General features: G+C 55.3%; 1 protein-coding gene across 1 annotated transcript in view; it reads right to left on the reverse strand.

Moving 5' to 3' along the window:
- Nucleotides 1–574: 574 nt before the first annotated feature.
- Nucleotides 575–15,190, reverse strand: part of LHX4 (LIM homeobox 4) — a 40,688-nt gene continuing 26,072 nt past the window's right edge. Inside the window, exons 3-6 of the mRNA XM_039881351.1 lie at nucleotides 8,348–8,550; nucleotides 3,963–4,117; nucleotides 3,416–3,587; nucleotides 575–1,408 (exon numbers count right to left, since the gene is read on the reverse strand). Of these exons, the coding sequence (XP_039737285.1) occupies nucleotides 1,014–1,408; nucleotides 3,416–3,587; nucleotides 3,963–4,117; nucleotides 8,348–8,550 (925 nt within the window). The 3' untranslated portion in view covers nucleotides 575–1,013. The remainder of the gene's footprint in view (nucleotides 1,409–3,415; nucleotides 3,588–3,962; nucleotides 4,118–8,347; nucleotides 8,551–15,190) is intronic.

Genomic DNA, 15,190 nt, shown 5'->3' on the forward strand with positions numbered 1-15,190 from the left:
GCTCCGGTTTCTGAAGGGCTTTGGAGGGCTGGCGGCAGGCGGGGCTGGACTCGCGAACTCGGCTAAATCAAGCGGCTCGAAGCAAACTCACAAGATCACTCCACCCTGCAGGAGGGGGAACTCTGGGAGACTGGCATCTACTGGTTTGGCTAAACGGACCGCACGCTTGGAATCCAAATGGGTCTGCAAATGTTTTCACTGATTGTCGTTCTGTCCTCTCCATATTTTAGCTCTGATCATTTGGTAACCCACAGCCCGTCTAGTGGAATAAATGACACAAGCACATTAAAAAGGCACATTGTGCTCCAAGGGACCTCGTCGGGCACTCGCTGTGATGGTCCAAAGCCACTCGGCTCCAGCCTCAGAGTCACCTGCAATGAAAACCACTTCTTGCCATCAGGGATAGATTCAGTGATATGGAGGGATCTCTCACAAACCCACACTGCCAAATATTCTCTGGCTTGTACTTCTGGGGAGGGAAGAAGTCATATTTTTCACAGCAGAAGCAAAAGGGGGCATATTTCAATGTCAAACTGTGGCCACCAAAGTTCCCACAGACCTTTAATAAGTGACTTTTTTATTTTGAAAATTAGGGTTCATTAAAGGTGGTCCAGAAATCACTTTTATTATGCTTAAGGGCTGTGGTGCCTCAGCCTCAGGAATCTCAGTTCTGGCGAGAGCACTGGTTCAGGAGGCATCTCACGAGACACACCAGCTGGGGCAGAGTTCCCAAAGGCCAAGGTGGCCTCACACAGTCGCCTCGTGCTCCCAAGCACCGAGCAGCCAAAGCCTGTAAGCAGGGCGGGGGGGAAGCCAACAAGCCAGCACCCGAGCACTCCCTGGGAGAACAGCGCCCTAGCACGGTGACCTCCTAGGGCCCAGCAGAGGACTTCCATTGAAAATAACGGAAATTCACATTGGCGCACTTTCGATCCTAAAAAGGCAAGTCTCTTTTGATCCTTGAAGATATTCTCTCAAGCCAGAAGGACAGGTAGGGTGGGGAGGAGAGATGTTTAAAAAGGAGGATGATCCATTTCATCGAGCCAAGAGGCTGGGCTAGTTGGAAAGTCGGGGTAGCCTACACTGCTTCCTGTGGAGATGTCAGAGGTGGGTCCCCCGGCCATGGCTCTCAGCGTCTGGCTTACCCCCTGTGCTGCATGCGCAGCGATGCCCACGTTACTGTCCACCGTGTAATCCAGCCCACTGAGCAAAGGAGCGTGGGACGGCAGGGACGATATGGAAGATGGAGACTGGGGGATTCCATAGGGGCTCCCGTCCCTCAAGTCCTGATAGGATTGTCCTGTCCCATCCATGGAGAAGCTCCCATTCATTAACTGTCCGCCTGTAACGTCCCCCACGTTGCCATAAATCCTATTGGCGTGGCCAAGTTCTGAGAGAATATGATCCTCTGTGGACAAAAGAACGGAGATTTATTGTCAGCCGCCGGGATTCCCATGGTCCCCTGTTCTTCACAACCTAGGAACACACACAGCCAGGGAAGACTCGCTGCCAAGTCAGCCTGCTACCCAGAGACGACCCGCATCAAGAGGGAAACACAGAAGAAACATCTGCAGGACCTGGAAGGCTGGGCAGTATTTGGTGAGTTTGTTGGTCCCCTGTCCCTCATGTACTAAGATACCCTGGTGACACTGAGGACAGTGTATGCCTCGCATCACAAATGGAAACTGCACGCTAACGAGATTTAATCAGAAAGCTCTCAAGCTGAGTTAAGTGCTTGATCTAGTTGGGTGGGAAACAAGCAGACCCATATGGTAAGGGCAGCTGAGGACCACTCTTAACACATGTACAAAATCCTTCTGGTCCACCTGGAAAAGGGATTCAACATCACAGGACTTGGTTTCTCCGTCTAATAAGCTCTACGCTGGGGACATTGTTGACTTGATTAAGGCAAATGGACCTTCTTGTTTCTTAGAGAAATTCATGAAGGGGATCTAATGGAAGCTTTGTCACCTGGAAAAAGTCATCTCTCCAACTGACGTAGGCAGTCTTAATCTTAAGAAATAAAGGATTATATAATTACCCGAGAGACCAATGCTATGTCACCTGGGGACCCACCTGCACCCAATAGAAAGGAGCTACAAAACAAGACTTGGCAATCCAGTAGTTCCAGATGTTGATTTCGGCAGCTCGGGTGAGATGGAGTGGCGTTCCCAACCCACCAAGAGGCCTCGAAGGTGAGTGTACGGCCCTTCTGAGCCCACCCCGGGGCCCCAGGACAGGCCTCAAGGCTGAGCTGTGTCCTCTCAGGCGTCAGCAGCTTGTTCCACCCTCTGCCCCACGAACTTTTCTATTCCCACCTGGGCCTATCCAGCCACCCGCCCGCAGACTAGACTTCAACACCCATCCCGCCCTTGGCCCTGATAGGATTGTGATCACCTTCATTCCACCCATAAAAGTGAAGCGGGGAGGGCAGCTCACGCCCTTTGAGACGAAGGCTCAGCTCTGTTGTAAAAGGGCCATAATTCAGCCTTCTGCCAGTGCCTGTGACCCCACAGGACCAGGGCCCTCTGTAGGAGCCACAGGCTCCCCATGGTTTGGGAAACTGTGTCTTCCAAGTGTGAAAATGTGCTGAGCTGTCCCCAAACACATCCAGAGTCCGTTGTGTTCATTGACCCCCGCAACACTGTGAGACGGGCAAGAATGTGGTTGCTCCCCATTTATAGATGGGGAAACTGAGGCTCAAGAGAAGTGCCTCGATCTGACAGAGACGCCACGGGAAACCCGATTCCTGAGCCACAGGCTCAGCACTCTTCTCTGGCCCCCAATAGAAGGGCTTCCCTGTCTGAGGACTCAGTATAGGACAGTCGTGGCTGTCTGCAAACAAGCTAAGGACCCAAAGCATGCAGGCATCTGCAGCTTTGCTGATGCACCAATTTGAATGGAGCGCATGCGGCAAAGCTCAGGCTCAGCGACAGGACGAAGTGCGCGGTGGGGGAAGGGATTCGGAAGTGAGGCCAGTCCCCGTCTCGCATGCACTCACGGTATTGATTTCGCGGGGCGAAGGGCCTGTTGAGCATGTCCTCCCCACCACCGGGAGAGGAGAACGGGATCACTCTGGGGGGTCAGAGCAGGGAGGCCAGGGCCCCTCAGAGGGGAGAAATGCAGAAGGGGGCGGGGCACAGGCTGAGACCTGGCTCGGTTCACAGCTGGGCGGGCCGGTGAGGGAGCCCCAGCCGGCAGGAAAGGAGGGTCCGGGGTGCCAGGGAAGCCAGCCTCCGCCTCGGCAGCAGAGCGCCCTTGTTTTCTACTCCTTGCCCCATCTTAAAGGGCCACGACCATGTGCCCCCAGCAAGCCTGTGTTCAGGAAGGAGTTGATCCCTCCTGGGCGGCAAGGGATGCTGCTTCCCAGGGGCCTCTCCCAAGGCCTGCGCCCCGCCCCTGCAGCCCCGCTCACCTCGGAAGCTCAGCTCACTGTCGCTAACCCCACAGTCCTCCGCCGAGCTCTCCTTCTCCTGCTTGCTGCCGCCCCGGCTCCTCTTGACACTCTTGTAGAACTGGCCCCAGCGATGCCGCCCCGCGTCCTTCTTCAGGCGCTTCTCCTTGGCCCGTCTGTTCTGAAACCAAACCTGCCACACGAGCAGAAGGGACACATTTAGGGGGTGCCCACCCCACCTTGAATCCACAGCCCCCGGGATCCCCGAGACAGGTAGCCGGAGACCGGGACTGACGCCTCGGCGTCAAGAGGGTGATGTGCCTGTGCCTCAGAAACCGCGGTCCCCGGGGTCATGGCCCTGAGCCCACGCCCCTAGGGGATCGGTGACACTGGGGATGAGGGATGAGGTGGCGATGTGTTCACCACTCCCTCAGCCCCCTCGTGTAGAGGGCACAGCCCAGGACGCCTTCCATCCCTGCCCCTGGCCCTGGGCCCAGAAGGGGTGGCACGGTGCCCAGGATCGCAGATGGCAAAGGGGTCCCGGGGGCCGGGGTAGCTGGTGTCACACCTGTACGACCCTCATGTCCAGGCCCGTCTCCGAGGAAAGCTGCTCCCTCACATGCCGGGCGGGCTTGGGAGAGTTCTTGTAGGCGTTCTTTAACGTCTCCAGCTGCTTGGCGGTGATGGTGGTCCGGGGCCGCTTGGCTCCTGCCTCTGAGTCATCTGCAACGAAAACCCCTTCTCACTTGGTTCGGCCCATCTGAAGCCGCTGGGTCTCACCCCGCTGCCTCCTTTCCTCGTGTAATCTTGCCTGCCATGGGCAGAGCGGTGGGGAGGAACGATGAACGTCAGAGTGGAGTGGTCCCGAGGCCCATGGGGCCCATTCCCGCACCACAAGGCTTCCCGAGTCACTGGAAAGTGAGGACGCCACGCTCCTTCCCTCGGCTTTCTGCCTCTCCTGCCCCCCGGCAGCCCAGCCAACACAGGGGCTCTCGGCAGACCGAAGTCACATTTCCCCATCGTGACTAATGCTCTGGTTGGCATCCTCGTGAGTCTTCCCCAGGACTGTGATGTGAAGGTGAATCAGCAGACTGAAGTCTGGGTCTTGTCTGCCCCTTCCCCAGGCAGGAGCCTCCATTTCCCAGGGTCCCACCCAGAGCCACCTCCCCTTTGCCACAGGCTCCCTGGGCTTATAGCACGGGTAGCCTGTGCATTCACCAGTCCATTTAGTGGATCAGAAACTTTTGAGGAAACAATATGAATGGGGTGGGGTGGGGTGGGGTGGGGTAGAATGGGATCGATGAGGACAACTATTGTTTCATAAAACTCGTTTAGTGTTCGCTGGATGAATATGCGTGTAAGTTGAAACACTGAATGAGTTTCTTACTATGGATCATAGCCACAATTTTTTGAAAAATACTGGTCCACAAAGGGTAAAGTCAGCGTCTCCATTTCTGGCCCTCCGGGTTCTCTGTGTTCCCTCTAGTGCGTGTCCTTGAAAACGTCTCTGCTACGTCCCCAACTTCCTCTCTTTTTTCCTTCCTTTCCATTCAAGGAAACTCTCTCTTAGGAACGAAAGCAGCCAAAATTTATTAAGTGCCTACTATGTGCCCGGTGTTGACCTAAGCTCACAATCCTCACGACGATTCTGAAAGGTTTTTCTTGGAGTCAGCCTGGGTTCTTGTTGAGTGAGTGGGCACATTAGGTCAACCCTCTGAAGCCCGGGGCGATGCACACAGCAGGTAAGGGAGACGCCCCAAGTCCTCTCTTCTCCTTGGGCTGTTTTTCTTTTTCTCCAGCAGAGCTGTGTCATGCTCAAACTCCCGCCCCCATCCCCTCCCTAGAATCCAGAATCCAAGGAGGAAAGGGTCCAGAGCCACTGTGGCAGACACTGAGGAAAACCTCTAAAGTTCTTTAAATTCCGTCTTAAGAAATCAGTCCTTCTGCCCGTATTTGTAGAGGTAACGGCATGACAGCATTTGGTGCAAATATGAAATAGTGCACTTTAAAAATACCTATATAGTCTTTATATATAAAATTCGAAATAATGAAATCGCCAAAAAATTTCTTTTAATTCACCAAGAATCACTTAACTACAAAATAGGTTGGCCTAGTGAATTAGAAATCGTTGTCACCAAAGCCAGGTGGCAATGCCACCAGGATATGCCCCTGTCATCCTGGGTCGGTGGCCCATCGCTTCTGCACTGCTGTCTACCTGCACAGGACTTTCTTCTTGTGATTATGGGGACTATTATGCTGTTATTTTAACATTCACCGTTATTATAATTTAAAATTTTCTTTATATCCTATAACAATGTCATCCAAGTCTTCATTAAGTAGCGGTGGCTGTGCTCGTGCTGAAAAATGTACCCAAAAATCAATAACTTTGGTACGGAAGTTAAATGTGATAAAACGCTATAAGGAAGGCCAAGCGAGACACGACACCCTAGGCTGTTAATTTAGGAGAGAGCATTCTGCGAGGTAGTAGAGACAGTGCTGAGAAAATAAAAAGTAGCATTAAGGCAAAGATGAGTGTCACCGCTTATGGATTTATGTGCTCCCCGACTACATCCTCCGCCTACTTTTTACATTAACTCCTATGGGAAAATTCTTCTTAAAATATGTTCGTTTTTGAGTTATGCGGGGTCTCCTAGCACTTGTCCCCGGCATAAAATGTAACCTCATAATATTGGAAATGCAAATATCCAGGGAGATGTAACAAATGAACAAAATCACTCACGCTAAGGTACAAGTAGCAGGTATTAGATCCTTTGTGTAGCACAAGGGAGGGAACCATAAGCCTGAAAGAGGGTTTAGATTAGCAAGGAGGAATTAAAACATAAAAAGAGAGAACCAAATGTCCCACAGCAGACAAAGGTCCCCTGCACTAAGCATCACCCAGATTTCACAGGGTGGCGTGGCCCCTGCCTCGCTGACCACAGGAAACAGAAGGAGCATCAGAAATACTGTGTAACCGTCAGCTACTTGAAACCCTAAAGCAGATCTCTGTTTGCATTTCTCTTCCATGATGGTCTCACCCTCATTTAACGTCCCGTTCCTTGAGCGTTATTTTATTTAAGCCTCAGAAACGGCCCTGAGGGGCAGGTGCTATTATTCCCCATAGAGAGCCGAGAAGCCAAGTCTCCACCAGTTACACAGCTTGCCAAGGGACCCCTGACTTAGAGAGTGACCGAGCAGAGTTGCCCACCAGGCCTGATGCTAAATCCGGTGTCTTGTCATCGTCCTACGAGGTCTGCTAAGGTGCAAATAATCCTAGATAAAAGTGTTAGCCCCACTGCGTAACTCCTGCCTCCCCGGCTAGTCTCCCCTTCTCCAGAACCTTCCACAGCGGCAGTGGACAACAGGCTTTGGGTGCTTGTGGGCTCTGAAAATAAGCAGCGGCCACCGGCCCCTGGGGAGGTCGCACATTCTTAGTATCTCTGGTGAAGGGCATCACAGTTCCAAAGGCAGCCTGGGATCGCGAAGTCCCTCTGCTTTGATGGCTTAGCCCTGACAAGACTCCCTAATCTTTTGTGACATCATAATTGTCTCCAAAGCAAAGGCATCAAGTGAGTTTTAAGGAACCAGAGCAGATAAACACATTAAGGCAAAGAGCCTGGAAACGGGCCTGTGAAGGCCCCAGAAAGGAGAAAGACTGAAGGCCTGTCTGTCCCGGGGGTGGTGGGAAAACAGAGAGGTGGCCCTGCAAAGCCATGCTGGGCTCCTGCTGGCTCGCCCAAAGGGCCCCTGAGTCACCTCTGCCTCCTCATCACCACAAACCCTTTATTTTAAACTGCATTTATTACGCAAGAAACTGATTTCTCCATGTATTGATCAGATCTATGTATCGTATGTGTGTGAGTCCAGGAAAAAAACAGAAGGAGATGCATGAAAATGTTGAATTGTTGCTTTTTCTTTTTCTTTCAAGCCCAGAGAGCTGCTTTCCACAGTAACGCCCTGCATTTATAAAATTTCTAGTCAAGGCCAAACAACCCTGATGTTTTGTGGGTTTGTGCATCTGAGAACCCCAGGTTGGGTTTGACCAAATGCCAGACTTGGAGCAGTGGCGGGCACCCCGCCTGTGGACACAGCTGTGAATGAGGGAGTCACATGTGGCGTTCCTGAGGGGAGCATGGGGGTCTAAGCCTGGAAGGGCCCTGGAAGACTCGGGGCTGGCAGTGAACTTGGCATGAGAGGCAGGAGCAGCTGCAGCCCCGGCTGCCCACTGAAGGCAGGTTTTCCAGGTGTGGCTGCGAAGCACTGGAACCTCAGTCTCAGCCTGGGCGTCTGCTGCAGACCGTGGCCCTGAGTGGCTGGGAGAAGGGCGGGAGTGGGTGGGAGTCACGGATGCACTGGAGTCGCCCTGCATGTGGAGACTGGCTGAGCACTTGCTGCCACATCAGGGGCTTCGGGGACACCAGGAGTCATCACCCCTAAGCCCCCACCCTCTAGAAGCCCGAGGGCTGAGAGGGGACAGAGAACACAACTGAAATCCGAGATGACCTTTCCAAGAGTAAATAGGCCAATGCTAGGGCTCTCGCCGACTGAAGCCTTTGAGATGGGGAGTGGGTGCTGAGGTAAATATGCACCGCATTACGCAAGACTAAGGAGCAACCCCAAGCGTCCACGTAGACGGAGCGTCCTCCCAGCCCCGCCTCACACAAGGGGCCACCGAGGAGCCAGGACAAGGCCTCTGGCTGCTCCCGAGCCCACCAACTGATGTGGAAGACAGCGAGCTCTCTGTAGCCACATGAGACTAAAGCTTCAGAGATGCCAGCAAGTGCTAAAAGATTGGGGGGCGTTGAGAATTAACTCTCCCTGTGGCAATCTGGGGTCAAACCTCAGGCAGGTGTGAACAGGGCTCTGAGAGACTCGGGTAGAAGGACACTCCAGGCCGTGGGCACAGCCTGAGCGAAGGCCTGGAGGAGAGACGCTGGGGACAACGCCGGTTACCGTTCTGCTTGGCCGTCTCGTAGTCCTCCTTGCACACCAGCCGCCCGTCCTCCATGAGGTAGAACTCGTCGCCTGTGGCCAGCTGCCGGCTGCAGATGATGCAGGCGAAGCAGTGCAGGTGGTAGACGAAGTCCTGCGCCTTGCGGACCACCTGGGTCGGGGGGATGCCCTGCTGGCAGGCCGTGCATTTCGTGCCGAAGCGCCTGCCAAGGCAGCAGGAAAGGGTTAGGGCATGGGGGGCGGGTCCAGCTCCCCCCCACGTCCCATCGGCCCTGCAACTCCGGGGTGTCCATGGACATCAACCCCTGGGCCACCCAGTGCCTACCATCTCGTCCCTCTGCCTCCAACTGGCCTCAGTGCTTTGCGTCTGGGCTCTTTAACCACAAAATGATGGGGCCAGATCAGAACTCGCTTCCAGTGCCTTTTCCGAGGCTGCCATGACACCCCAGGCTCCAAACTGCCCAGCAAACACCCATCAGTTCACTAGGGGCCCGAGGAGCATCTGAGTCCCCTCTAAACACGCAGTTGTACCCTCTGCCTCCTGGTTTCTCCAATGCTATGGTGAGGCCTAGGGGACTGGCCCACAGGGTGACCGCTTGAGCCCGTGAGCTGCTGTGCATAGAGCAGACAGCAAAACCCCACCGGAGGCACCTGCGTGGCCGGGAGGTGGCACACGCCAGTGTCCACCCTGCAGCCCCGGAGAAAGCACGCTTGGGCAGCAGGGTGGGGCTCTCCTGAGGGCTTCTCCTGCCCCTCCCCTCCACCTGGCACAAGCCAAAGCCCCCACGCCAGCCTCCACCCCCTTCCCATGCCCAGCCCCTGAGATGTGCAAGTCCGAGTGGGCCTAGGAATCTGAATTTTCACGCCCCTGCACCGTTCAGGGTGGGGAGTCTGCAGACCTGTTTGGAAAATGCCGCCTCAGCCCCCTCCCTGTCCTATACCCCTCTGGACCAGCACAGAGGCAAGAGGAAGGTGTCCACGGCCACCCTGGGCCAAGGTTACAGAGGAGGAGAAGGAGACACCTTGAAAGCAGAGTCCGTGGGGCCATTTAAGCTCCTTTCCCCATTCCGGCCCTAGACACAGAGCCACACCCGCAGCCATAGAGGCCAGTGGGGAAATCTGGGGCCAGTGTAGACATGGGCCAGGAAGGGGGGTGCTCCGCTGCAGGTAAGCCTTCCCCACTTCGGGAGGGAGGCAGGAGGGGCCAGGGAGACAGGGGCAGAGTTTAAAACAGCAATCAACCTAATTATTCATGACATTTCACACAGCACAACTTTATCTTCCTCAGGATGAAAGACTTCGCCTAATGGATCTGGGGAAGGTTTGATTTTAATGGTCCTTTTAACTAATGCTTATAGGCAGCCTGATTTCCCCTGAAAGGACAGTACATATTTCATCCACATTAATACCAAATAAATTAATTATGGTCATGCTATCATGATGAATCCCAGATTAATGCAGAATGATGGGTCTCTTATGCAGTAACGATACCTGCTGGGGGGCTGCAGGGGCCTGGAACAGGCATGGCTAGCTGTGGCTTCAGAAGCTCTCTCTCCCAGGGACATGGTGTCACAGAGAGAAGTGGGGGATCTCTAAGTCTAGGTGGGTAACCCCAAAAGAGGCAGGAGGATGGCCCAGGGGACTGCTCTTCTGAGCTGAGATCCGAGAAGGGTGTGGGGGTGTGAGGGGTTGAGGGGTTTGGCTTGGAAGGACCCCAGACTTCTGAACTCCTGCGATGGCTCCTGGTTTTGTGAGGGGGGGTGGGGTGCGGGGAGCAGGCCTCTTTACAGCAAGTGTTCTCAGCCTGAGGCACAGGACAGGCTCTGTAAACCACCCCCAAGGGGTTCAAAATTGTGTATCAGGACGGGTGCCGGGCCTTTCAATAGATTCTCAAAGGGATCTGGGACCCAGGAAAGCAGAGTTCATGTTTGTCGAATCAATAAATCAGCGAATAAAGAACCATGCTTTCAGAGGTTGTGCGTGGAGATGGCCGGAGAACGTGAGGATGGGGGACCGAGTACACTGTCAGCCCTAGAACAGTCTGCACCTTCCGGAGCACAGGGGAGGACCACGCTTCTTCGACAACTGCTGTCTAACCACGTTACCTGCGTCGAAGCTCTATCCTGTGTGAGCGTGTGTCAGTGTGTGACAAAGAGAAAGGAAGCTTGTATATGTGCTACTAGGGTGTGTTTTCAAAATGTCTGTAGTTTTTGTATCTGGTCCAGATCAGTTTCTAAAGCAGGTGTTCAAAACGAAACAATGCCTTCATCATGCTCACTGCAACAACGCCCCCCCCCAATAATCTACCCCAAATCCAGGGTACCCAAACCCTTTGCTGCAAACGCCGGAGCAGAAGCAGCTCCAGAGAGGAACTGGAGTTTCCCAGAAAAGCAAGCCCTATCTTGTGACCAAAACTGGGGGTGGGGGGTTGGAGACTGCAGTGGGAGGAGCTCAGGGGAGACCCCAGGAGAGCACAGAGACCCCCAGCAGCCTCTCCCACCGAGAGGGCCACAGCTCTCGCCACCACAAAACAGACCGTGGCATTCAGTAACCAGAAACCCAGTTGACACCAGGGCCCCAGAGACATGAAAGATAACGGGGGTATAAATTTAATCTACATACCGACAGTGATTCATGCACGAGGGTGGCAAGTGCACGAGAAAAATGAAAAATAAATGGACTTTTCCACCAGCGTTTTTTAGCAATTGAAGCAATTTTCCTGATTGTGGGATTTATACCGATGGTAAGTGGGAGTTGTTCCTTATTCCGTCCCCTGGAGCACAGCCAGTGGGAAGCTTGCTGAGGGGACCGTGTGCTCCCCCTCGGCCCACAGGGCTCCCCCAGTCCCAGGGGCACCCCACCTCCACTTCTCGTCAGAGCCCTTGGGCCCAGGATAAGGTGCTGTCCTGTGGGTATGGGGAGTGCATGTGGCGAAGACACTTAGTTTCCAGATCTAGGACCAGCCAGAGTCACAGCCACAGCCTGGACAGGCTACGTGACATGGTCTGTGACGTACAATGAGACGGCCAAGGCTGAAATTCCCTCATCCACAGTGAGGTCTGTGAACTGGGCTGTTACACAGAGAAGCAACACTCTAACCAACCCGGGCAAATCTGAAGGATGCCGGTGGTGGGGCCAGAGCTGGACGCCGACCGAGAGAGAGGCTTCCTGGGGATCTGCCAGGTGGTGCCCACTTCACCTATCACTGAGCACCTCCTGTGTGCAGGGCCCTGCCCAGTCGGGTGCAAATGCACTAGCCTCACTCAGCAGAAGGACAACCTCTCCAGTCAGCCCTGGCCGGCCAGGCCTCCGGGACCCCCAGGGAAAGCCGCTGGAGCTGATCTCCGCGACTTCCCTCCGTAGACCAGCATCGCCGGCAGTTCTCCTGTCCCTACCCAGCATGGAGCAGGCACCACCGAATGGGTGAGGGCGTGAACGAACGCCCAAAATGCCTCTTCAAACGCATGTCTGGAGCAGTCAGGGGAGGATCGACACTCAACATAACTGTAGCCCCTACTGAAAGCTTTTCTAAGAGCACCGAACCCCAGGTAGCCATGAGGCCCAAGTTTCCTGAAACACACTTTCCGCCCCACTTTGCTGTCATGATCACACTTATTCCACAAATGTCTCCTGAGTGCCCAGCCTGGAAGGGTGTCACGACCTTACCTTCTAACAGATGAGAAACTGAGGCTCAGGCTGGGGAGGCGCTAGGCGCAGCTCACACAGACAGCGGGTGAGAGAACCAGGGTTTGCATTTGGTGCTTCTGACGACGCAGCTGGCACACAGCGGGCAGCAAACGTCCACCGAGAAACTGGCCAAGGTGCCCTGACCCTCGACTGCAGCTTGGGCAGAGGGGCCCCGTCTCCCTCAAGTGTCCCCAGCCGCTCTGAGCCACTGAGCATGAGGCCCCGGCCCTGCAATGCAGGGGCTGCACTGGGCACCTCCACCCCCAGGGGGCTCTGCTCCTGGACTGATGCTGCCCGCTGCCTTCCCCACTCCTACGGCCGGCCGAGGCAGGCATGAGGGGCCTGGCTCTGCCGGCTGGGGAAATGCGCCGGACATCTGGGGGCCACCCTGGACCCCGGGAACGGGGCGAGGCCTGTGTCCTTGGTCTCACCCTCTGCCACAGCTCTCCAGCCTCAGTGCCCATCCGCCTGTTGACCTGACCCCTGCTGCTCCTGACGGCCCCAGTGGGGCCCCTCGCTGGCGCAGGGTGTCTGGATCCTGCGGAAACGGGGCAACGAGCAGGCCCTGCGGGACCCACGCTTCCAGAAACAGATACACACAAATCCCATGCCACAGACCTTCTGGTGTGTTCCTGGTTAAGTGCCGTCCTGTAATCAGGCCAGGTTCCATATTCTGGTCACCGAAACTCCACTAATAAAAGCAGGTCCCACTTACCAAGCACCTACTGTGTGTCCCTGGGTGCACATAATCTCACTTAATCCTCACGTCCGGCCCTCAGGACACACCCCCTACTTCCCTGTGGTAGTCACTGCCATCCCCACCGCTTCCCCCTCATCCTTTGGCGAGTTTAGCTCCTGACTGGCCACCGCCGTCACCGTCCCTCCTGCCGTCATTCTTGGTGACATCACTATCCACCCACCAGCCCTCCCTGCCCTTGCCCTCTCGATTTCCCCCCCCTTCTCCTGAAGGTCATGGCCTCCGCCCTGCATCAGCCGCTCACTCCCACGGTCGACCCCAGACCATGCTGTTACCAGGAGCTGCAGCACCTCTAGGAACAAGCTCCAAGCATCCCAAGGTCCAACCGCCACCTCCTGACCTCCCAGCTCACGCTCTGCGGCACCCTGACACCCATGGTGCTGCCACCCGCCAGGACTAGACAAGCTTTTCACTGTCCCTCACGCCCCTGGTGGCCCCCACTCCCCTCCTTCCCTCCTTCCCCAGGAAGGTGCTGTGGTCCATCTTGCCAGTCCCTCCCTTGCACGAACCCTCAACTCCCTGTCACTGTGTCAGCCCTCTGCCTTGTCCAGCCGGCACTGGGGTGCTGAACGGAACTGGGGGACACATACCGCCTCGCAGACTGGGCTCACTTTAAATTTATGCCCTGGATCTTAAGAGGAGCTGGAAAACCACAGGACACTCCCCAGTCCCTTCGCTCTCCCAGTCTCCCAGACACCATCTCTCTCGAGAGAGAGACCCTCGTCCTCAGTCTTGGCTGGTGGCCGGGCTTCCTATTTCCCCAGAAAAAAAGAACTCTCAGAAGAGACATGCCATGCCCTCCCGCTGCCCACCGACCCACCGGCCCGACTGCCCTCCACATCCTCCAGCTGAACCATCTGCGCGCCCGTGCAAGGCCCGCCGCCCACCTGGGCACAGAGTCCATTCCTTCTTGCCTAATAAGATCGCTTTTCCAGCAACTGTCCCCTTTGCCTCCCACGCCATTAATTTTTCTCTCTACCAGATCCCGCCCAGCAGCGTACGAGCGTGCTATTATTTCTGCCACTTTTAAAAAGCCCTCTTTTGACCCCACATTTCCCTCCATCTACCGCCCATTTCTCTCCTCCCTTCCGAGCAACAATCCTCAAAAGAGGGGTCTGTACGCAAGGTCTCTGATGCCCCTGCTCCCGCTCTTCTCTTGAATCCTCTCTGACGGTTAACTTTATGTGTTAACTGGACTTGGCCAGGGGATGCCCAGATATTTGGTTAAAGGTTATCCTGAGCACGTCTGTGAGGGTGTTTCTGGATGAGATTAACATGTGAATCAGCAGACTAAGTAAAGTGGACAGCCCGCCCCAATGTGGAGGGCCTCATCCAATCAGTCGAAGGCCTGAATAGAACAAAGAGGGGGTCCCTCTCAAGAGTAAGAGGACACTGCGCCTGCCCGACTGCCTTGAGCTGGCACAGCGGTCCTTCCCTACCTCTGTGCTCAAACTGAGACATTAGCTCTTCTCGGGTCTCAAGCCCAATAGCTTTTGGGCTAGAACTTACTCTCAGCTGTCCTGCGTCTCCAGCTTGCTGACTGCAGATCTTGAGACTTCTCAACCTCAAAAATCGCACAAGCCAATTCTTATAATAAATCTCTACACACACACACGCACACACACACAACACACGACACACACACACTTTCTCCCACTCCTTGCAACAGCACTCTCCCGACCTTGCAACAGCACTGGCTCCTCCCTCCTCCCTGGAACACTGCGCTTGCTTGGCCTCAGGACCCAGCTCTCCTGTCCGCCCCTCCCCGCTGGTCACTGCTCTGCCAACTCCCACGCCCCTTCCCAGTCTACCCTGGGGGTGTCCCTTCCATCTCCAGCCCAGAGCTCCCCTAACGCCAGACCAGCGTCTGTCACTGCCTGCCCAGCATCTCTGCGTGAATGTCCAGAACCAAACTCCCCATCTTCCCCGGAGTCTGCTCCTCCCTGGTCTGCTCCACCTCCGAGCACGGTGATTTCATTCTTCCCACGCTCAGGCCAAAAGCTTTGGATATCCCCAGGTGACCTGTCAACCAATCCCGCTGGTTCTGCTCAAAATGGCATCAAAAATTGAACCACTTCCCACCACCTCCAGCGCTGCCTCCCTCGTTCAGGCGCCATCACCCCTCGCCCGCCCCTGCCTCCTAACGGGTCTCCTGGCCTCAGCCCTCGCCCACACCGATTCTCCACAGGGATCCTGCGTCAGACCACCCCACTCCCCTGCTCAGAACATTCCAGTGCCTCCCTCCCCATCAGAATAAAGGTCAAAAGCTCTTTCTGGCCAACAGGACCCTGTGCCATTCATTCTCCCCCTCACCTTTCCAGCCTCCACTCGGCCCCTCTGCCTGCTCATTCGCTCCAGCCCTGCGGGCTCCGGAGCGTTCTTCCTCAGATCCCTGCGTG

The sequence above is a fragment of the Pteropus medius genome, unplaced genomic scaffold (genome assembly GCF_902729225.1).
Source record: "Pteropus medius unplaced genomic scaffold, Ma_sr-lr_union100, whole genome shotgun sequence".
Classification (NCBI taxonomy): domain Eukaryota; kingdom Metazoa; phylum Chordata; class Mammalia; order Chiroptera; family Pteropodidae; genus Pteropus; species Pteropus medius.